The sequence below is a fragment of the Salmo salar genome, chromosome ssa07 (genome assembly GCF_905237065.1).
Source record: "Salmo salar chromosome ssa07, Ssal_v3.1, whole genome shotgun sequence".
NCBI lineage: Eukaryota > Metazoa > Chordata > Actinopteri > Salmoniformes > Salmonidae > Salmo > Salmo salar.
The window spans coordinates 51,212,059-51,235,528 of NC_059448.1; the positions used below are offsets into that span (position 1 = coordinate 51,212,059).

General features: G+C 40.6%; 1 protein-coding gene across 3 annotated transcripts; it reads right to left on the reverse strand.

Annotated features, from left to right (window-relative positions):
• Positions 1-7,209: 7,209 nt before the first annotated feature.
• On the reverse strand, positions 7,210-23,389 carry LOC106609579 (protein FAM3C). Of its 3 annotated transcripts, none has more exons than XM_014208535.2 (10): positions 23,139-23,389; positions 20,905-20,959; positions 15,784-15,888; positions 14,989-15,012; positions 14,435-14,558; positions 13,685-13,743; positions 12,721-12,771; positions 12,523-12,607; positions 10,464-10,590; positions 7,210-9,309 (listed from the first exon to the last, which is right to left on the reverse strand). In XM_014208535.2, the coding sequence occupies exons 2-10, from the start codon at positions 20,915-20,917 to the stop codon at positions 9,220-9,222; spliced, it is 678 nt and encodes a 225-aa protein (XP_014064010.1). In that variant the 5' UTR covers positions 20,918-20,959; positions 23,139-23,389; the 3' UTR covers positions 7,210-9,219. The 3 variants fall into 3 exon arrangements, with proteins under 3 accessions (XP_014064010.1, XP_014064011.1, XP_014064012.1); XM_014208536.2 differs by lacking the exon at positions 23,139-23,389 and adding an exon at positions 22,565-22,735; XM_014208537.2 differs by lacking the exon at positions 23,139-23,389 and adding an exon at positions 22,402-22,723.
• Between the last annotated feature and the right edge of the window lie 81 nt (positions 23,390-23,470).

Here is a 23,470-nt window from a genome sequence, read left to right on the forward strand (position 1 = left end):
GCACCACTTTCAAAACTACTGGCTGAAATTATACAAAAGTTTGAGAGCGCATCTTTAACTCACTTGCAAATGGGCAGATATTCACTATGCCCAAATAGGGTTGTTATTTAATCTCCACTCACTCTGTCACTGCTCTGAAAACATTGGATAGGTGACATTCATCTGGTGAGAATCCATCAAGCCTTTCATCTGTTAGCTGTCATGAAGGAAAAGAGAGCGAGAGGAAAGGAGGTCATCCAAGAGTATTGGAAAGTGGCTGCCAAGGAGTTCCATAATGAATGTAAAAATACCTTGTAGCCAAAGGGGAGGTCAATGGGGTACTAAATGTAACACCCTTGTCTGAAGGCCCCATTTTGTTCTCCACACACGCACGCACGCACGCACACACACACACACATACACACACACGCACACACACACACTAGAGCTGGGAAGATATACCAAAAATTATTGACACCTACCATACCGATCACTTATCGCAGGCATTTTGCTGATATCGTTCATTATGATAAGTAGACTATACTATAGAAATGTGAAGTTTGAAATGAAATAAGTTTGCTAATATGGGTTAATGGGACAAATGATGGCTACAGCCATCAAACTAGTAGTAGTACTTTAAAGGATAATAAAATAAAATAAAACGGCAGTGCACATTGTTATAATTTAACGTATAGTTCTATTTATCGGTATCGCATGAATTCAGGCAATTTATCACAATATGGATTTTTTTGGACATATCGTCCTGCTCTAAACGCACACATATGTCGTTTCCAGGAATTATTAAGTACAGGGCAGTGGACACAAGCCTCTAAAACAGGGTTCACCAACTGGCAGCCTGTGAGTGGTTTTTTGGGCCCCTCAAGTTTTCTGAGCAATTATTATTTATATTTTTTGATATTCATTGTTGGATATAAAAGACTAAAAAACCCAAGGAAATCAGCTCCAAGTGATTTTGGAAATCTGTTCCCAATATTCCCACGCATAGAGACATGTTATGGTATACAAATGTAATCAAGGTTTTAAATTATTATATTTTAGTCAAATATTATATCTGTGTTGGCTTCTTGTGGTCAATTTGCAGTCTACAAATGATTTGTATTTATGTTCTGGCCCCCCAACCATCGGCGGTTAAATCTAATTGACGGACCCTGTTCTAATACAAATACATGATGTACTGCTGCACTCTCTCCAGTCTAACCACTGACCATCTCCCCTTGCAGTTCCTCTTCTTGGTGAGGCAGGGGGGAGCACCGAAAGAGGAAGTGGGGCAGTTTCTACTAGTAGAACTACAGATGCTGAGATGGGGGATGGATTGGACTATTTTCAGCAGACCCTGAGCCGCTTCAACTTCCTGACCCTGTTGTTTACATCTAAGGTAAAGTCACCTGGGAGACCAAAATGTCAGAAGTCAATGAGATCTTTCTTCTGTGCATAAGAGTAGAGGCCTCTGTTTGTGTGTGTTTACGTGTGTGTGTTGTGTGGGGAGAGAGAGAGAGGTCAGCAATTTCCATGTGTCAAGAGGGCAGCACTCTGAAATGATTAGCGGGAAATTAGTGTAACTCTGTGAAAACCCTGGGTTTCTCAGAAAAACAACTAAAGGAACTTACGGGAATGATGTCGGGCCTAACCAGGATCAAAACACAACACATATGGTTTCCCATTGAGTGGGGAAAACAGCAAAACATGCAGTTATCTACTAGCCTACTTCAAACACTATAACACATAGACCTGTGTGTAGCCTATAGGCTACGGTTGCAGTGCAGAGCGTGCATGTGCTTGCCTGACAGTGACACAATGCACATATGTGAACGTATATACACATGGTCACTCAATGATCTGGTGTGGGGCTGAGAGAATAAGCTGTGGCTGTGCAGAAGTCAGCAGAATCTCCCAGAGAAACACAGGGAGCGTAAACACAGCTGGCTGAATCAGGGGCTTTGGAGGGTGTCACGTTTGAGGGAGAGGGGGAGAGGGGGAAATGGCAGAAGGGTCACGGGGTAGATAGAGGTGGAAGGGGTGGCGTAAAAGAAACAGGAGTGGTATTAAGAGTTTGGGGAGAGAATGGAGTTGGAAAAAACTGCCTTATGTTGTGATCAGGAGTCAAGTTTATTTTAAAAGCTACAGGACACAATGTTTCACAAAAGTAGGTTTTAAAGGACCATAAAATTTAATTTGCTTCCTTTTTTCTTTTTTGCCTAGGGAAATCTGGTATCGTAGTGTCCCGATACTGGTACCATGCTACATGAATCCACTGCTGTTTAAGACATGCAAATACAGTTGAAGTCGGAAGTTTACATACACCTTAGCCAAATACATTTAAACTCAGTTTTTCACAATTCGTGACATTTAATCCTAGTTAAAATTCCCTTTCTTAGGTCAGTTAGGATAACCACTTTATTTTAAGAACGTGAAATGTCAGAATAATAGTAGAGAGAATATTTATTTCAGCTTTTATTTATTTCATCACATTCCCTGTGGGTCAGAGGTTTACATACACTCAATAAGTATTTGGTAGCATTGCCTTTAATTTGTTTAACTTGGGTCAAACATTTCGGGTAGCCTTCCTCAAGCTTCCCACAATATATATATATATTTTTTGGGGCCCATTCCTCTTGACAGAGCTGGTGTAACTGAGTCAGGTTTGTAGGCCTCCTTGCTCCCACACGCTTTTGCAAACCGTAGTCTGGCTTTATTACGCCGGTTTTGGAGCAGTGGCTTCTTCCTTGCTGAGTGGCCTTTCAGGTTATGTCGATATAGGACTCGTTTTACTGTGGATATAGATACTTGTCTGTAAACAATTGTTGGAAAAATTACTTCTGTCATGCACAAAGTAGATGCCCTAACCGACTTGCCAAAACTATAGTTTGTTAACAAGAAATTTGTAGAGTGGTTGAAAAACGAGTTTTAATGACTCCAACCTAAGTGTAAGTAAACTCCCGTTTTCAACTGTACATCTCTTACATGTTTACAATAGGCAGTGTACAACATACTGGTGGCAAATGGCATCATACACTTAAATAGGACGCACACTCAGCGGCACTCATAGGCCTAGTCATATACACAAATAAACGTATCCCGTCAGCATAAAACTAGACATGTGCCTCCAACAACAGATGATGCCTGCTGGCAACCTCAACAGCAGAGCCTCAAGGAAAGTAGTTTACAGGCAGACCATTAATAGGTCAATGGCGCCCCCTGTCTTACAATACTGCCTGAACGAGTTGTAAGGTCTGAGAGACACGTTTTTTAAACAACTAATAAGAGACAAATCAGATCCAGTCTGAACTGTGCGATGTAGTAGGGAGTTGTAGTTTCCAACAGGCCAATATTCTAAATGGTTTAGCGCATAAAACGTGGCAATTAACTACAATTACGATTTTCCATTGTCTGGTCTGGGTTTCTTTTATGCCTGCTACGGAAGAAGCAGAAGAATGTGCGATTGGGGATATATAGAGCAGCTGTTGCTTCGCGAGGTATCTCTACCTGAAAATACATGATCTATGTGGTTTATAGTTGGTATTCAGCAGTCATAAAAGTATGCCTTATTTACTTTGAATAACTACAAAATAGTTATTGTCAGACAGCATATGCAGCAGTTCTATGGAGATGAGATGACTTGGAATTAAATAAGTCATCAAATAAAACAAATGTAATATACACAACTGAAATATTTGATTAAAGTAATGTGAATAATTATTGTTAATAAGTGATAAGCTGTAATGGGCGGTCAAAACTCACTGCCATCATGGGACTTTTATTAATTGTTTGACTCAGTGTCACAGCATTCAACCCAAATAATCGAAAACCGTGATTTTAATAATTCAACCGAAACCGAAACGACCTCAAAAAGCACTAATCGCTCAGCACTAAGTGAGTCACAGGCCCTTAACATGTCAAAATGTCGAAGAGAAGCCAAGTATTTGTTCCTTGCTTTTCAAGTGGGAGCAACAATCTGGAAATATGTCGACCTTGAACAATGTCGACCTTGAACAACCAACTAAGTTTTGTTACACAGTGGTTGCGGTTTGTTACTTCTGCGTGTAATATTAAACATGCCTATTTGCAACAACGCTTTATTATGATTGACCAGCGACAAACATTGGGAGAAAAACATAATATGGAGCCAGATAGCTGCCACAAGGTTGAACTTACGTATAGTTAGAATCATAAGAAAACCCATAGGTAAATTGTTAGGATAGTAAGAAAAGCCATGCAGTAACGTTAAATTAGTTCTGTAAATGTTACAACTATGAAAATCAATTCTTACTTTACGTCTCACTTTACTCGCTTACAGATCTTTTTTATATGTACAAACTTTCATCAGGGATGTGACATCCACAAAGGACATGACCTGAACGTAGCTAGTCGAACGTAGCTAGTCAATCAAGCAACTCTAGCCCAGACTTTAGAGTTCCTTTGCAATTTCCGGTTTAATTTCCTAAATAAAAGTTTAGAGCTTGTTGTAGAACGGCATTCGATAACGACGTTATACTAGTAGCTGGCGTAGTATAGGCTTGGGCCTTCAGCAAATGACTTTAAAGACACAGAAGAGCCTTGTCTAGAATAACCTCCTGAGCTGCAAAATAGAAAGTTAATATGATTTAGGCCTATTCCCCAATCTAAATATGCCAAGCTATGACGTGTTATTTAATGGCCATATAATCTCATAATTTATTTATAGCCGTGTGGGGCTACTGTAGTGATCATGTAATGCAGGTATTCCCAAACTGGAATGCCATCGGGGGTATGCCAAATAAAAATGTGATTCACATTTTTTTTTTAAACATTTTATTTTTCTTCTCACATTTTGAAACAGTCCATTTATATTTTCCAACGGGGCTATACATTTGGGTGAGTTTTTTTTCTCACTTGAGTAACCTTGTTTCACTGCCAAAAATAAAATTAAACCATCTAGTGTTCAGCGAGTCTGTTCTATTCTCTTTGATTTAGTTCCTATTGCAACTCAGACAAATGACTAAATGGTTGACATACTGACTGAAGGATGAATTAAATGTTCAAATACGTTGGAATGATGAGTTGCAAGCATCATGCATGCTCTGCCTTTTATTTAGCTAGTAGACAAATAGGCCTACATTACAATGACTATGGCTGCATGGCTCCAGAAGGGCATCTTCTGAGGCTGAGCGGTGCTTTTCCGAAGGCGCATGGTGCTACATGGAAATCACAACCTCTTGAATTGGGCAGCAGTGTCACGATGGAGGTGATAGCCTATACAGAGACTACCTAAGACCACTGCAACAGAGTTATTGTAAAGTGTGGGAATAAGCTGATGCCAGATTTAGCCTAGGTTTAACCTCTCCCTTGTTAATTTCAAAATCCATATGTTCATGACCCGGTTCATATAAATCATGTCAAATCATAGTGTAGGAGGGGTTAATATGAATTTAAAATAATTTGACAAGATTTTGATTGATGAAATACATTTCTAAATATTCTATAAAATAATATTTGGAGTCCCCATGCTGTAGATACCTAGCAGACTGAAACTTCACTGTTGCAGACATAATACAGATAGTGCTATCTGGACTTGCCCTGACAAACACATCCATGACATTAGCTACCTAAATGTGAAGTAAACTCAACTGAGGAGTAAGAGAATGGAGACTTTTAACTTGAAAATGTGCAAGATCTCTCTTTCTGGTTTCCCTGTTTTTTTATACTGCATATGCTTGTTCACGTATCACTCCTCAAAGGCCGTTTGGTGTACTTTTTTTTGTTGGTGAGATGAAACTGCCAAAACTCTGAAAGGTATTATTGTATATCAGAATTGCTAAACAAGATTCGTTCATGCCTAAAATGTTAGTCCGTAATCGTAACATGCTGTTTGTTTGTTCACAGATGAAATCTTACTTTTACGTTTCATGAATGGCTTTTCTTACGATCCTAACAATACATATGTTCAACCATTTGGCAGCTATCTGGCTCCATAGACAAAGCATTCGCCAAACTGTCAAGATAATGGCATATGCCTACAGTAGAAATTTATTTTGCTTCTTACCAGTGATTCTTCTGCTTTGTACATTGTTTTCACTGTCAAATTTGTTTTAATTATTTACTCGTTACAATGTTTTTTGCTTGTCAACATGACACTTGAAAACAAACTTTTTTACGGGGGTTGGGCGCAAGGTCAGTAACATCACGTGCGTGACCTGCAAGTGATCTGATTAGAGCGTTGTTGGCGTGGAAAACACACAGATGTGTAGATGTGTAGATGTGATGTGCATTGTGTACAAGTGTGCATTCAAAATACATGCCAACAATAGCCACAGTCAGTCATATATTTAAGCAATAAGCCCCAAAAGCGTGTGGTATCTGGCCAATATCAGCTAAGGGCTGTTCTAAACACGACACAACACGGAGTGCCTGGATACAGCCCTTAGCAGTGGTATATGGGCCATATACCACCAACTCATGAGGTGCCTTATTGCTGTTATAAACTGCTTACCAACGTAATTAGAGCAGTAAAAATAAATGTTTTGTCATACCCGTGGTAGACGGTCTGATATATCACAGCTGTCATCCAATCAGCATTCAGGGCTCAAACCACCCAGTTTATAATTCTTATTAAAAACCAGGTGGTAAATTATTTCTGACCTTTTGCAAAGAGAATATGGTATTTGGTTATTATATAATAGAGTCCCAGCACAACCTTGTGGAATGTTCTTAGTTCAGAAACATTAGGCTATGTAGAACAGAGTGTCACAGTAACAAAACAAAGAGCTATATCTATTCATGCCATTTCCATCTGCAACATTGAGTATGATGTAACCTCCTGAAAACAACCCAGATTGATGCAGATGACTATACTGAACAAAAATATAAAACGCAACATGTATCAATTTCAAAGATGTTACTGAGTTAAAGTTCATAAGGAATTCAGTCAATTGAAATAAATTCATTAGGCCCTAATCTATGGATTTCACATGACTGGGCAAGGGCACTGGAGCCAGGCACAGCCAATCAAAATGAGTTTTTCCTCCCAAAAGGGCTTTATTACACAGAAATATGCCTCGGCACCCCCTCATACAACCCCACAGGTGAAGAAGCCAAATGTACTATTTTTTCCCCTCCCTAAAAGCAAGTCAACTTCACCTGCCAACAAAGGATTTAAGATGTTAAAGGCATTGTGAGAGAAATACTTTCCAAATTCAGGACTTCTGTCTAAATAAATGTCACACGTACAATGAAGACAGGTTGAACTTTATTAACCATACTCATGAATGGTAAGTTGTTTGAAATGTTTCACGACAGATGTAAGACATTGCAACAAAATTAGTCACAATTATCAGAATTGTTCCCCTTGCAACAACATGTATGATTAAGGAATCAGTAGTTTAGTAGAGATGCAGAAATAGGGATTATTACATAGACTGTCTATGGATTTGTAAGTCAGACAAGGCACATTGGTGGGATGAATTCCTTTAAGAGCAGGAAGAACACACTTGTTTTAGGAATGGCATTGATGGGGTATCGATTTGGGCTTTTCACTTCACTCAAGGTCCTCAAATGAAACCAAAGAACAGAACACAGATCTTTTTTTAAAAGGCAATGTGGAGGATGTCATTCATTGTGTTAAAATATCTTGCCAATGTCACAACAAAAGGGAAAATCCTTCATTACAATGACTCCATAGAGAAGTGGATGGGGAACAGGTTTCAGAATAGCCTCCACAATCACATTGTGTTAGGTTACATGTACTGCCCTAAATGCAAACAGAACAGGAATTAATCCACTGAATCAATCTATGGGTTCCTGAGTGGTGCAGCGGTCTAAGGCACTGATTCTCAGTGCTTGAGGAGTCACTACAGATACAGCCTGGAATGGAACCAGGGTATCACACCTGGTCGTGATTGGGAGTCCCATAGGGCGGCGCACAATTGGCCCAGCGTCGTCCGGGTTTGGCTGGTGTAGGCCTTCATTGTAAATAAGAATTTGTTCTTAACTGACTTGCTTAGTTAAATAAAAGGTCAAATGTATTATTTTTATATTGGGAGTCCCATATATATATATATATTTATATATATATTCCAACTGACTATTGCACGTCAGTGTGTAGCTTACTCCATTCCAAGTGTGACAAAATGACAGCTGGGTTGAATTGTAGCTAATATGACCACGGCTAATGAACAGTGGTACTGAGACCGCTCATTGAACAAGATCCAGTGGGGACATGATGCATGTTGCAAAAGCCAGCAGTAAATCAGCTAAAACTTCAGCCTAGGCAGTTTTTGCATTATATAAAGAACAAAAAAAAGTCAGTCACAATGAGGTAATCAAAGCTTTAGGAGAGCCAAGTGGAAGAGATGTGATGCAGAGAGTTAGTAGTCTTTAAAGTAAACCAGAGATACTGGGGAAAGTAAGATCTAGCCACGGAAATCTAAACCTAGTCATCTTTGTAATGTATCAATCTATTTCTTGAATGGTTTTTCCAAGGCTGTCAAGGTGCCAATAAAATCCCAAGTGATTTGTTATCAAAATCAGCAAAACCAGCTAAATATTTCCCTAAAAATATCGTTAGATTTTTACTGAAACACATACGTACATGACCCCCATCCAAAACCAACCATTCCCATTCTATCCAAGGAAGATGCACACAAGACAAAATCCCCACTAACACAATTTAGCTCTATGCTTCCTCATTCATTCCACACCCAACCCACACAAAAACTAACAATTAAAAAAAGACCAATCACTAAAGATAAAAAGCTATAATATAAATTCACTCTTAAGTAACAAGGATCTTAAGCCATATAGCTTTCCAAGATTTTATATTACAATACGGATGTTCAAAAGTTTGCTACTTTTTTTGTAGTTCTATTTACAAATTTCAGTGATCTTGGTACATTCTGCTGAATAACCAATAACAGGGATTTCTGCCAAACCAGCTACCCTTCCATTCCTCTTCCTATAAATAGACAATACTTTGACACAAAAACACAGGAAGATACAAGGATGCTCCCTGACGTCAAACACCGATTGCTGCAAACATTGACAGCTGCAACGCAGAGGGACAGTCTCTAAAATACAAAGGTTGCGTTGGTGTTAGCATTGGGTGGAGGGAGGTTCCACCATTGTTAGAGCCATCATAGGAAAGTGTGCAAGTACACTATTTTAAGAGAATGGGAGATGCAACCAAAGGCGAAGGGGTCGGCTATGAAGGGAACAGGAGATGGCCGGTCGAGGGTTCAAGTGAAAAGATCACTCCTGTCTTTGGGGTATGCAGCCTTCCATCTCCAGCACCTCGGGCCAGCCCTCGTACTTGTTGGTGTCGGCGTTGTTCTTTATGTGCTGTAGAGGCAGAGACAAGAGGTTTTGGATTAGACCCAATGGTAGCATCCCAAATGGCAGCCTATTCCCTATATAGTGCAAGTGTTTTGTGCACTACAAAGGGAATAGGGTGCCATTTGGGAAGCACCATGCATGGCCCCTCTTGTCTGATAAGGCTGTGTGTGTGTGTGTGTGTGTACCGGCACAGCGATCACAAACAATGTCCCAAGAACACATAAGGGAGGATGGAGAGTCAATATTGAAGGAGTGCCTGTTCACTCAGGGACGACATGTTCCAGGGTCAGTTGGAAATGTAAAAAGAGAGTATTCTCAAAATTGTCTTCTCTGGTGAAACTCAGATAATGAAATCAATAGTTCAGAACTGTAAAGAAAGAAAACTAAAATCATGGAGCGGCTGTGTTTTACATATCTTATAGAGCAATTTTGTTGTTTACAAAGAAACGTCACGTTCGAGTGATTCACTCGTCAAATTGCCCTGTTGCAGGATAGTTATACACTGATGTCGGGACCGTGACAAACTGAACAGTGAGTGATGACCATGAACACTAGGCTGATGACTATAGCTATGCTCAACAAGTAGATTATTATTCTGGCTTTATCTAGCTCCATTTGGGATATTTCACCTTGCCTCGCTAGGAAATCAACCCTCCGATGACATCTGTGACGTTGTAGACCAGGGGTGCTCAACTCTTACCCTACAAGGTCTGGAGTCTGCTGGTTATGTTCTACCTGATAATTAACTGCACACAGACACACACAGTGTCCCGAGTCTAAATCAGTCCCTGATTAGAGGGGAACAATGAAAAAAAAATGCAGTGGGACTGGCTTGGAGGTCCAGAGTTGAGTTTGAGGGTTGTAGACGATAACTTGTATGAACTGCATCTGGTTGTCGTTGTATTGACTAAAAATATAAACACTGCCATTGATGAGGCAGAACAGCGCGCGCAACTCTTTATGACAGGGCTGGAAACTGAGTCTGTATCATGATAAATGTTATTTCTATAGACAAAGTTCCATCGGTTGTGTTCCACTGAAGCCTTGATATTTCAACGGGGAGAGGTGAAAAAGTCCCACGTGAACAGACCAGAAAGAAAAAATTTGAACAACCCAGGTTAAGGAGGATAAAGATTTAAAGGGGGGGGGGTTGAAGTTACCTGCTCAAAGGGACTCTTGGTCTTAATCCCTTTGCCTCCCACAAAGATCCAGTTGTCCCTGAAGTCTAATGTGCTGATGCTGGAACTGCCAAGTTCACCAATCATCTTCTTGGACTCGTCGTTCAGCCTGTGGACCGCAAAGCAGGGTCGTATTCATTTGTGCGCACCGTAGCGAAATGTTTCACAACAAAAATAAATTAAAAATGTCTTAGACAAGTTCAGGTAGTCCCTCCCCGTTTCAGTCCGTTTGCTAGTGAATACACAGCTAGAATGTCATTAAGAGTCTGTAGACTAGACACTACCTGTTAGGGCTAGGGGGCAGCATTTGCACGTCTGGATAAAAAAAATGTACCCGATTTAATCTGGTTACTAATCCTACCCAGTAACTAGAATATGCATATACTTATTATATATGGATAGAAAACACTCTAAAGTTTCTAAAACTGTTTGAATGGTGTCTGTGAGTATAACAGAACTCATTTGGCAGGCAAAACCCTGAGACATTTTCTGACAGGAAGTGGATACCTGATGTGTTGTATTGACTTTAAACCTATCCCATTGAAAAACACAGGTGCTGAGGAATATTTTGGCACTTCCTATTGCTTCCACTAGATGTCACCAGCCTTTACAAAGTGTTTTGAGTCTTCTGGAGGGAGATCTGACCGAACAAGAGCCATGGAACGATGATGTCCCATTAGACACCTGGCGCGCGAGTTCATGTTGGGTACCCTCGTTCCAATACGTTATAAAAGAGTATGCATTCGTCCACCTTGAATATTATTCATGTTCTGGTTAAAAAAGGCCCTAATGATTTATGCTATACAACGTTTGACATGTTTGAACGAACGTAAATATATTTTTTCCCCTCGTTCATGACGAGAAGTCCGGCTGGCTTAGATCATGTGCTAACAAGACGGAGATTTTTGGACATAAATGATGAGCTTTTTTGAACAAAACTACATTCGTTATGGACCTGTGATACCTGGAAGTGACATCTGATGAAGAGAATCAAAGGTAATGGATTATTTACATAGTATTTTCGATTTTAGATCTCCCCAACATGACGTCTAGTCTGTATCGCAACGCCGTATTTTTCTGGGCGCAGTGCTCAGATTATTGCAAAGTGTGATTTCCCAGTAAGGTTATTTTTAAATCTGGCAAGTTGATTGCGTTCAAGAGATGTAAATCTATAATTCTTTAAATGACAATATAATATTTTACCAATGTTTTCTAATTTTAATTATTTAATTTGTGACGCTGACTTGACTGCCGGTTATTGGAGGGAAACGATTTCCTCAACATCAATGCCATAGTAAAACGCTGTTTTTGGATATAAATATGAACTTGATAGAACTACAAATGCATGCATTGTCTAACATAATGTCCTAGGAGTGTCATCTGATGGAGATTGTAAAAGGTTAGTGCATCATTTTAGCTGGTTTTATGGTTTTGGTGACCCTGTCTTTGACTTGACAAAACATTACACACAACTCTTGTAAATGTACTGTCCTAACATACTCTAAATTTATGCTTTCGCCGTAAAACCTTTTTGAAATCGTAAAACGTGGTTAGATTAAGGAGATGTTTATCTTTCAAAGGGTGTAAAATAGTTGTATGTTTGAAAAATTTGAATTTTGACATTTATTTGGATTCAAATTTGCCGCTCTTGAAATGCACCTGCTGTTGATGGAGTGCACCACGGGTGGCACGCTAGCGTCCCACCTAGCCCATAGTTAAATGTCTCTACCTACCACTCTTTCCTTTGCTTGAACCTTTTCTCTTAGTCACCATTGTTATACATCAGTAATTGGTGACTACTCCTTTAATATCAGCAGTTAGGGTGAAATTCATTTACATTCCCCCGCAGTCAGTTAATGGGTGTATTTAAGTGATAGTCATTTGTCAACTCTACAAGTGTTCAATTAAGTCCCTGGAGGAACGAAACAGATTGATCAAGACACTGACCTGAAGTATTTGCCTAAGCTTAAAATGTTCATCTAAGAGTTCATGGAGAAGTTAAATGCTGAACGTGCATCTTTCTTCAGTTAGGAACACCTACTTGGAGGCCGAATCGTCAAACGTGGCCATCATCACTACTGTTCCTTCTTCAATAGTCTTCAGGAATGTGATGAGCGTGTTGACATCTGCACACACAACAAATACACAGGTACAAGACTGGTTTGCCTAGTCCAGCTGCCCAGCTGCCAAGTCAAGACACACCATGACACAGAAACTCTAACTGAAACTAAGGCCTCACCTCCCGCCCACATGTCAAAGTAGTCTGTCTTGATGAGGTCCCCTGTCTTTCCTGTGGAGAACAAACAACTTGTTCACGACAAGCCAATGTATGCTCACAGGCTAACGCCTATCATGAATAGTGATTTATAGTACATTCAATGACAATGGAAAGTACTGTTTACACTGAGTGTATAAAACATTAAGAACACCTGCTCTTTCAATGACAGACTGACCAGGTGAAAGCTATGATCCCTTATTGATGTCACTATACTACTTCAATCAGTGTAGATGAACGGGAGAAGACAGGTCAAATAAGGATTTTTAAGCCTTGAGACATGGATTGTGTATGTTTGCCATTTAGAAGGTGAATTGGCAAGAGAAAAATATTTAAGTGCCTTTGAACGGGGTACGGTAGTAGGTGCCAGGCGCACCGATTTGTGTCAAGAACTGCAACACTGTTGGGTTTTCACACCAAGTTTCCGGTGTGTATCAAGAACGGTCCACTACCCAAATAACGTCAAGCCAACTTGACAACTGTGGGACACATTGGAGTCAACATCCCTGTGGAACGCTTTTGATACCTTATAGTTAATGCGTCGACAAATTGAAGCTGTTCTAAGGACAAAAGAGGATGGTGCAACTCAATGTTAAAAAGGTGTTCTTAATGTTTTGTCCGCTCAGTGTATATGAACAGCGGTATGGACGGGTTAGTATTGAAGTAGTTAAGCAAGGCAGGGATGGGCAACTACAGTCCAGAAGGGCCATGTTGTATGCAGGCTTCTGTTCCAGCCCAGCACTAACAGCCATCTACACATCCTCGAAGGACTCGAGCTGCCAATCCCTGAACAAAGTAAATGTTTCACAACATATTTCATATTCAATTGTCATATTACTCACAGATGTAATTATGTAAAACAACCGATTAGACTACAAGGAGAAGTACTGTTTGTCTATGGTATGTAGCAGTGACAAGGCTGGTTTACCGTTAACCAGGGCGATGTTAATTCCTCTGCCCACGTTGTTCTTGACGCCACTCATCAATCTGAAAGGACAAATTAAAGCATTATGTGATTGTGAGCCTCCTGGTCGTGTGGCTTTCTTCACCACTGTACTGAGACTTGTCGCATCCTGGTCGTATAGCGTCGACACAAAAATAAAAGACATTCCTAACCAGACTTGATTCCCTTGAAGCAATGCCTGAGGAATTGGATTTCAATAACACGGATGCAGAATGCCACAAGAATCAACAGTTAATTAAATACAGGGTTAACAGTCAACAGGTTGCTTCAGGCATGTTTAAATTTAATCTCCACCTCAGTTACAAGACAGTTCATACCGGTCTACGCGAGTCTGTCTAGGAATCTATAAGAATAGAAATGCATCCTGTAGAACAGACGTGGATAATTGTGTTGTAGAATATCCTATTGTGTCAGCCTTGCACTCTAGATATCTACCTGACAATAGATGTTTACATTGTAGTCATTTAGCAGATGCTCTTATCCACAGCGACTTACAGTTATAGCGCATTCATCTTAAGATAGCTAGGTGAGACAACCACAGAACAGTCATAGTAAGTGCTGTACATTCTTTCTAAATAAAATGTAGTTATCAGCAAAGTCAGTGCTAGTAGGAAAAGTAAAGTGCAAGGTTATTTTTTGTGTGGGTTGTACTGTTAATATAGGTTGAGAGGGATGTGGGTTGTACTGTTAATATAGGTCTATCATGTCTCTTACATGTTGTCCTCCAGGCAGATTTTGGGACCCACAACACTGGCTGCTCCGCTGGCCATCTTAAAGGAGAAGTGTCCCTCAGGACATGGCTTGGAGAGGCCACACTTATAGCGGTCCAGTCTGGTAGCTGTGAATGGAATTCCAAACATAGTATACAATACCAACACACTTTACCACCCCCCCATCAAACACACACCCAATATCAGCAAACACATACATACCTAGGCCCTGCAAACACAGTCTACTATTACACACACAGCTTGAATCTCTCTCACCGGGGGCACAATATAACTCACACACCTACAGAACAAACCAGACTATTTACAAAGAACTCAACAGCTAAAGAACCAAAACATTCCCAATAAAGGCCAGGTGGTAACTACACAACACACAGATTAACTACTGAGCTCCTAACACTTAAGCCTACATGGTAAGGTGTTTCCATGGTTTGTTAAGAGAAGATCAGCCCTGAAATAAGAAATGTAACTTGATTGATTGAGGGAATCAGGAATTAGGTTAAAGTGATGTAACAGGAGAAGTGATTGAAGTACACTTACGGCCTTCCTCTACAGGCATAGACCCTGTTGTGGAGGGACAGAAACAGACAAGTTAGACTCAGATGTCTTTATGACATTAGCCCGTGAGCTCATGAGTTCCTTATTTAAGAAAGTTAAAACATTGAGCTTTGCACAAAATCTGTCTGTCTTTAGCCTGGCTTAAAACATAGCAAGCTAGCCAGGCCTTTTAGCATCCCACATCTCCATGTGAAATCAGATTTATCATTCTAAAAAAACATGCCCTAGCAAATACTCTACTTGCCGGTGCAACCTAAAACATTATCCGAGTTCGATATCCTGCTTGTGTACTCATTCAGATATCAGCTAAAAAAAAAAAAAGCGCATGGCTAGCTAGTTGGCTAAAGCAGGTTCTACCACTTCACAATAGCCTGGAATAACTGGTTATTACTAATAAACTAAATATTTTCTGGGGGTGGAATCTTGTTGTTTGGTTTACTGTTTGTACAGTCGCAGAGATTATATTTGGTTACAAATACAAAATAGGCTACTTTGATGAATAACCTGTAGATCAGAACAAGGAACCAATCGACAACACTGTGTGAATTTAGCTTTAGCCAGAGGCTAAGGGGTGTCGTATGCAGACACAACCAAGGTTCTTCTGAAGGCCTAAATCTTGAATCCACGGTGAAGATTATTAATCCTATCTATTAAGAGATGTATTCAAAATAATAGCCTTTGAAACGAAGTGATTCCTCTTTGGAATTCCATGCAAGATCAGGCAATAGATTGATATGCACAGTTACAACACTGGAAAACCCCTGTAACCAAACTCACCAAAAACATTCCCCAAACTGAAGTCCATATTCATTTCCAGCAGCTGGAAGGCAAGGAAAACTGCCAGGAAAAAGACCGAAACCAATGCAGCCAACTTCAAGATGCCTGAAGGAAATTAGATAGACCAAAGAAAGAGAACGAATAGAGATCAATGGATGGAGCGAGAGAGGAGAGAAAATGTAACACTATTTAAACACCATGTATAATATGTGTGATGCCAGGTAAGGTCTGATGCTAACAGAGAAATTCATTTTCTTGGTGACCTGAACATTGACTGGATATCTAGTTGTCCTCTCAAGAGGAAGCTTTTTACTGTGACTAATGCCTGTAACATGACCCAGGTTATCACTCAACCAACTAGAGTGTAAATCAATAGTGTTGGATCTGTGACATCCACTTGTGTTGATCAGATCTTCACCACTGCTGCAGAGCTTTGCTCCAAAGCAATGTCAGTTCCCATTGGCTACAGTGACCATAACATTGTGGCAATAACAAGAAAAGCCAAAGGTACCAAATGCAGGGTCTAAAGTTATTTATAACAGGTAATACAAAAATGTTCTCAGGACTCTTGTTTAAGATGAAAAACATTTGTTGGCCTGATGTGTATAAGGAGGAGAAACCAGATACAGCACTCTGAGTATTTGTAAAATTATTCTTGCCGATTGTTGACAAGCGTGCACCTGTTAAGAAACTGAGAACTGTTAGAGCGCCCTGGGTCGATGAACTGAAAAATTATATGGTTCAAAGAAATGAAGAAAAAGGTGACAAACAATTCAGGCTGCTCAGCTGGTTGGTTGACATACTGTCAATTGAGACATTTGTGACAAAATACATACATATATACATATATACATATACATATACACATATATATACATACACACATATATACATACTACTAAAACAAGAAATTACACTAAAAAAAACAAAGGGAAAATACTTTGGATCACCTTAAGTTATATTATGGACAGAAAACCCAATTAAATCTACATCGTTCATTGATGTTGATGGGCCATTTATAGCAAAACCTTCTGATATAGCCAATTCATTTCAATGACTATTTCACCGGTAAAGAGGACAAACAGTCAGTTAAAACACTGAACCATCATATGTGTATTGAAGATCTAATAATGAAAGAGCAGGAATGCCGTTTTGAATTTGGTCAAGTTAGTGTGGAATAGGTGGAAAGACAGTTACCATCCATCAATCATAAGCCACCAAGTATAGACAAACTACTGAGAATGGTAAGACTGTATTGCCATGTCTTTAACCAGGATTGTGTCCACAGGTGTGGAAGAAAGCTAAAGTAATTCCACCTCCTAAAAAGAGTAAAGCACCCTTTGCTGGCTCTAACATCCACCCAGCCAGTGTGCTGCCTGTTTTTAATGAACTGATGGAGAACTGCGTTTGAGCAAATGCAATGCTATTTTATAAAGAACAAAGTTAACTAATGACTTTCAGCATGCATATAGGGAAAGGCACTCAACTTGTACTGCACTGACTCATGACTGGCTAAAATAAATTGATTAGATGATAGTTGGAGCTGTATTGTTAGGTTTCAGTGAAGCCTTTGATGTTACTGATCATCATTTGTTATTGAAAGAAAAAAAACTCACTCGGAATGGCTTTACGTCACCTGCCATCACACGGTTGGAGAGTTACTTATCCAACAGAACCCAGAGTGTTCTTCAACGGAAGCTTCTCCAACATCAGATATGTACAGTGGTATCCCTCAGGACAGTTTCCTTGGGCCGTCACTCTTCTCTATTTTTACAGATGATTTGCCACTTATCTTAGAAGAAATTAGAATGACTATGTATGCTGATTGCACACATCACCATCTACAGCCAATGAGCTCACAGAGACTCTTAGCAAGGACTTACAGTCAGTGTCAGAATGAGAAATTACAATAATCTGGTGTAAAATTCATTTGAAACCAAAAAGCATTGTATTTGGTTCAAAGCATTCTCTTAGACCTACACTGTAGATGTGCATAAAGGTTGTGAACATTTGTAGTGAAATCCTGCACGGAGCCTTCACCGTGGGCTGCCCCTTTAAGAGCACAGCAGCAGTCAGGAGGGAGATAATAAAGACAGCTCTTCCGGCTCTGTATGGAGGCTCTCGGTCGGCGCGGCAGTTTTGACAGTGTGTTTAACTCTTTGCAGAAGTCTTGTTTATTTTCAGCGTGATTAGTTTGTAAAGTGTTGAAGTTGATCGCCGGTGTTAACGCCCGAGGTCGTGTTTGGAATCTTTGGGGACCGCTCCTGTCATTGATCGAATGGATTAGTAGCAACAGTGTTGAAGCTTTGACAAACAAACCATCAGGTGTATCAGACTGACAGACAGTGCAACCGCAAGCCTGAAGTCAACAGCTAACCCCACCCTCACTAATTTTCCCTCTATCGCTCCAGCAAACTTATTTTTCCCCCCTCTGCGCTCCCTTTGATGTTCAGTGTCGCTGGACTATTATTGCCCTGCCGGATGTATTTGGGTTGACATTTTAGTTTATTTTTTAATTCACCTTTATTTAACCAGGTAAGCTAGTTGAGAACAAGTTCTCATCTACAACTGCAACCTGACCAAGATAAAGCAAAGCAGTGCGACACAAACAAGAGTTACACATGGAATAAACAAGCGTACAGTCAATAACACAATAGAAAAAAAATAAAGTCTATATACAGTGTGTGCAAATGGCATGAGGAGGTAGGCAATAAATAGGCCATAGAAGCGAAGTAATTACAATTTAGCAGATTAACACTGGAGTGATAAATGAGCAGATGATGATGTGCAAGTAGAGATACTGGTGTGCAAAAGAGCAGAAAAGTAAATAAAAACAGTATGGGGATGAGGTAGGTATATTGGAAGGGCTATTTACAGATGAGCCATGTACAGCTGCAGCGATCGGTTAGCTGCTCAGATAGCTGATGTTTAAAGTTAATGAGGGAAATATAAGTCTCCAGCTTCAGCGATTTTTACAATTCGTTCCAGTCACTGGCAGCAGAGAACTGGAAGGAAAGGCGGCCAAAGGAGGTGTTGACTTTGGGGATGACCAGAGAGATATACCTGCTGGAACGTGTGCTACGGGTGGGTGTTGTTATCGTGACCAGTGAACTGAGATAAGGCGGAGCTTTACCTAGCATAGACTTATAGATGACCTGGAGCCAGCCGACTATGACCTGGAGCTAGCAAGGGCCAGCCGTCTAGAGCATCCAGGTCGCAGTGGTGGGTGGTATAAGGTGATTTGGTAACAAAACGGATGGCACCGTGATAGACTGCATCCAGTTTGCTGAGTAGAGTGTTGGAAGCTATTTTGTAGGTGACATCGCCGAAGTCAAGGATCGGTAGGATAGTCAGTTTTACTAGGGTAAGTTTGGCGGCGTGAGTGAAGGAAGCTTTGTTGTGAAATAGAAAAACGATTCTAGATTTGATTTGTGATTGGAGATGTTTAATATGAGTCTGGAAGGAGAGTTCAGTCTAACCAGACACCTAGGCATTTATAGTTGTCCACATATTCTAGGTCAGAACCGTCCAGGGTAGTGATGCTAGTAGGGCGTGCGGTTGCGGGCAGCGAACAGTTGAAAAGCATGCATTTGGTTTTACTAGCGTTTAAAAGCAGTTGGAGGCCACGGAAGGAGTGTTGTATGGCATTGAAGCTCGTTTGGAGGTTAGTTAACAAAGTGTCCAAAGACGGGCCAGATGTATACAGAATGGTGAGGTTAAAGTGAGAGTTTGTTTATTATTGCTTGAACTGTATTCATTTTGTGGGGGACTATTGACATTTAGCAGAGAATATTTTGACATTTCAAAGCCTTTGTCTATGAACACACCCCACAAACCCATTTATACCCCCCCCTCACTCCTCCACTGGGACGTAATACAGAATATTGCAAGTTCTCTAAGGTTTATGACTGGGTTCTTTGTCGTCAATTGTTTGTATGAAGTGGCCTTTGAATTGCTCTGCCATTATTCTAGTATGAGGTATTTTTGGTGGGGTTACCCCTGTGATGTAACGTGTTTTAGATGGTGTGTCTTATCTTTTCTCTCCACTGGCTATCTGGCACACAGGCTACAATAGTCTAGGCAGTCTCCTGCTGTGTGTCTGTCTGGTAGTGCTACTCCATCCTACTCTCTTCTTTCGGCAGGGTTAATACCTGCCTGGCGCCAGGACAAAATCTGTATCCCTCTCTAACAATACCGCTACACATTGAAGAAGCTGAAGTCCTAGGAGTAACATTGGATGGTCAGTTATCATTGTCAAGTCATATACAAAGTTGTTGTGAAGATGGTGAGCGGTACAGTATGTATGTTGTGGTAAGATCAACTGTACCAGGCTTTGATCTTGTCCCATTTTGATTACTGTCCGGTAATATGGTCAGGAGCAGCAAAGAAAGACCTAGCAAAGCTGCAGCTGGCTGAAAATAAACGCCTTGCCTTTAACTGCACACACACAACATGATAGTCTTTCATGGTTAAGGAGAAACTGACTACTTCTAGTCTAAGAAAAATGTGTTTTTTTGAAAATGCCTAACCATTTGCATACACTTCAAACATGCATACATGCATACCCCAGACACACCACTATGGGTTTCTTCACGGTACCCAAACCAAAAACAGATTTAATGTGTCGCTTAGTTATGTATAGAAACATGTCATCGTGGAATGCTCTGCCAGAGGTTACTTACGTTTACATTTAAAAACATATTGTATCACAGCACCTCTCCTCTTTCTGAACATCTCATTTAACTGTATTGTACATAAGAACGTATATATGAAGTGTGTAAATAGTATTTGCTGTTTATTGGAGTCTTTCATACACACCTCTTATTTCTATATTAAATGTAATATCTTATGTTGTTCTTGTCTATTACCGTTCTGTATTTTGTCATGTATTTGTACATGTTGTGTGGACCCCAGGAAGAGTAACTGCTACATGAGCAGCAGCTAATGGGGTTCCTAATAAACTAAACAAGTAGGCTATAGGCATAGCTATGTTGTACTGTGATTAAGAATATGGTTTGTAGACAGAATAGCCAAGAAACAATTGTCACACTGACCCAAGTAAATGTGATAAAAGTTATGCTAATTGTCAGAAATACAGGTACCTATTATAGCAAAACCTACCTCCAGCTCTCATGTTGGTCCCAAGAATCTGCAGTCAGTAGAACACAATGTATGCCTGTGTTGAAAGACAAACATGTCAGTATTCTCCAGTGTGGAGAGAGATACAGAGGGAGTGACTGTGGTTCGACAGTAAGGTTGACTAGCTAGTTAACTTTGGCTGGTTGGGTATGAACATGTCACACTCCTACTTGGACATTAGCCTTCCCTCCTGGGTTTAAAACATGACTCACTCACTTTGGCATCTAACTGAGAACAAGGAAGACCGGTAGTTCATAATGGGATGGCTAAATAAATATTGCCAGGAATACATCCATAGCTAGAGGGGGTTCCTACGAAGAGACAATTTTGGTCAACCAGTCATACGTCTCACCTTTCAGCCAGGTAAATGTCTTCAGAACTAAACATGCTCCAGGGAAGGCTAACTCCCTGCTAACTCCACTTACCCTGAACGAAATGACTGAGCCACGAGTTGAGGACCAATGAAATTAGATTTCATTCCTCTTGCAAAGATTGCATCATCTTCCCGTTCATTTGAGGAAGACTGAAAATATTTGATTAAATTAAATGTTTTTTGGTGTTATAGGTATGCCCTTTAACTATAGCACATTTTTCCTAGACCTATGTGTTATACATCTATTCTATCTGTGGACAACAACTTCTCAATCAAATGTCAGCAAGACAAAGAAGCTGATCATGGACTACAGGAAACGGAGGGCCGAGCACATCACCATTCACATCCACAGGGCTGTAGTGGAGCAGGTCGAGAGCTTCAAGTTCCTCTGTGTCCACTCCACTAAGGATCTATCATGGTCCACACACCAACACAGTGGTGAAGAGGGCATAACGCCTCTTCCCCTTCAGGAGGCTGAAAAGATTTGGTATGGGTCCTCAGATCCCCAAAATGTCATACAGCTGCACCGTTGAGAGCATCTTGACTGGTTGCATCACCGCTTGGTATGGCAACTGCTTGGCATCCGACCGTAAGGCACTACAGAGGGTAGTGCGTACGTCCCAGTACACCACTGGGGCCAAGCTCCCTGCCATCCAGGACCTCTATACCAGGCGGTGTCAAAGACTCCAGCCACCCAAGTCATACTGTTCTCTCTGCTACTACACGGCAAGCAGTACCGATGCACCAAGTCTGGAACCAGCAGGACCTGAACAGTTTCTAACCCCAAGCCACTGCTAAGTAGTTAACCAAATAGCTACCTGGACAATCTGCATTTACCCTTTTTGCTCCGACTGACTCATCACATACGCTGCTGCTATTCTTTATTATCTATCCTGTTGCCGAGTCATTTTATTCCTAGTTATATGTACATATCTACCTCCGTTATTGTTACTAATTGTTTATTTATTATTACTTTTGTTATTTCTCATTTCTTTCTCTCTGCAATGTTGGGAAGGGCTGTAAGTAAGCATTTCACTGTTAGTCTCTCAGGGCACGTGTCAAACTCATTCCATTAAGGTCACTAATTAGTAAAGAACTCCCCTCACCTGGTTGCCTAGGTCTCAACTGCAAGGAAAAACACACAGCCACATTCAGGGCAGCTGAATGAAAACGTCCTAGTAAGTACAATTAGTTAGCCAGCAGATCCGACCCGACTGCTCAGCTGCACTACGGTTGGAGCCAGAGCGAGATATGGTTCGGAAAACATACCTCAATACAGGGATGGGAAATGCCTTGTAGTCCAAATTGTCATACCAAGAAGACTGAATGACTGCTATGTTGTCCTCATGTGAGTTAGCAGGACAGCAGCCATTTTGGAACAATTCGGATTGAGGTTGTTAGCTACGCTTTCCAAACCTCATCTCACGCTGGCTCCTGTCTCAATCTACACCGGAAGTTATACATTTCAGTTTTAATCTACATAGGAAGCCTGTCCGATCCCGGTGCCTTAAACAATCGGGTCAGATCTGTTGGATACACAATTAGTTATGTGTTCTAAGTTTTTGGCTACCATGTGTAGCGAGCTAACTGTGCAAACTAGACATACATTTTCCCGAATAATTTACCGTCCCCAAATAAGTAACGTTAAGGTATGGTTAGATTTAGCCATAACTAGCTAGTTATAGCGATTCAAAATTTAGTTAGATTCCGTTAACAGTAGCTAGCTAGCCAACCCTAGTCAAAATAGTTAGATAAACCTGATTGCCCCAGCAGCAAGTCGATTTAATTGGCATGAGCTAAAAAGAAAAACTGAGAACGTTAGCAAGATAGCTGGCAACTTTACCTGAGAAACGCCACGGGTACAAGCCTTGCCTGTACGATGACACTGTTCTCCCCTGTTTCAGAAAATCGCTATTTACTCTTGTGGTACTTCAATCATCTACTAAACATAAAGAACGACCAGACATGATTCTTCACCGCCACCTACTGTACTGGAGTGTGAGGCCGTTCTCTTCATCTTGAAATCATGGCGGTCCGCAAACACACGTTTAAGGTGCATACTGCTACGTACTGTCCTGAAGGATGCGATGAATCACGGTCTACCTAAAATACAAAATAAAAAAACTAATAAATGCCTGCTGAAACCCATCCCAAGCCCCCGAGTCCATTCAACTT

Bases quoted from the DNA above. Each gene is read 5' to 3' on its own strand.
- LOC106609579 (XM_014208535.2), bottom strand. The intron at 14,559-14,988 runs GTAAGTGTACTT...TTCCATTCACAG, and splicing joins TATGCCTGTAGAGGAAGGCC to CTACCAGACTGGACCGCTAT. The intron at 13,744-14,434 runs GTAAGAGACATG...TTGTCCTTTCAG, and splicing joins ATCTGCCTGGAGGACAACAT to ATTGATGAGTGGCGTCAAGA.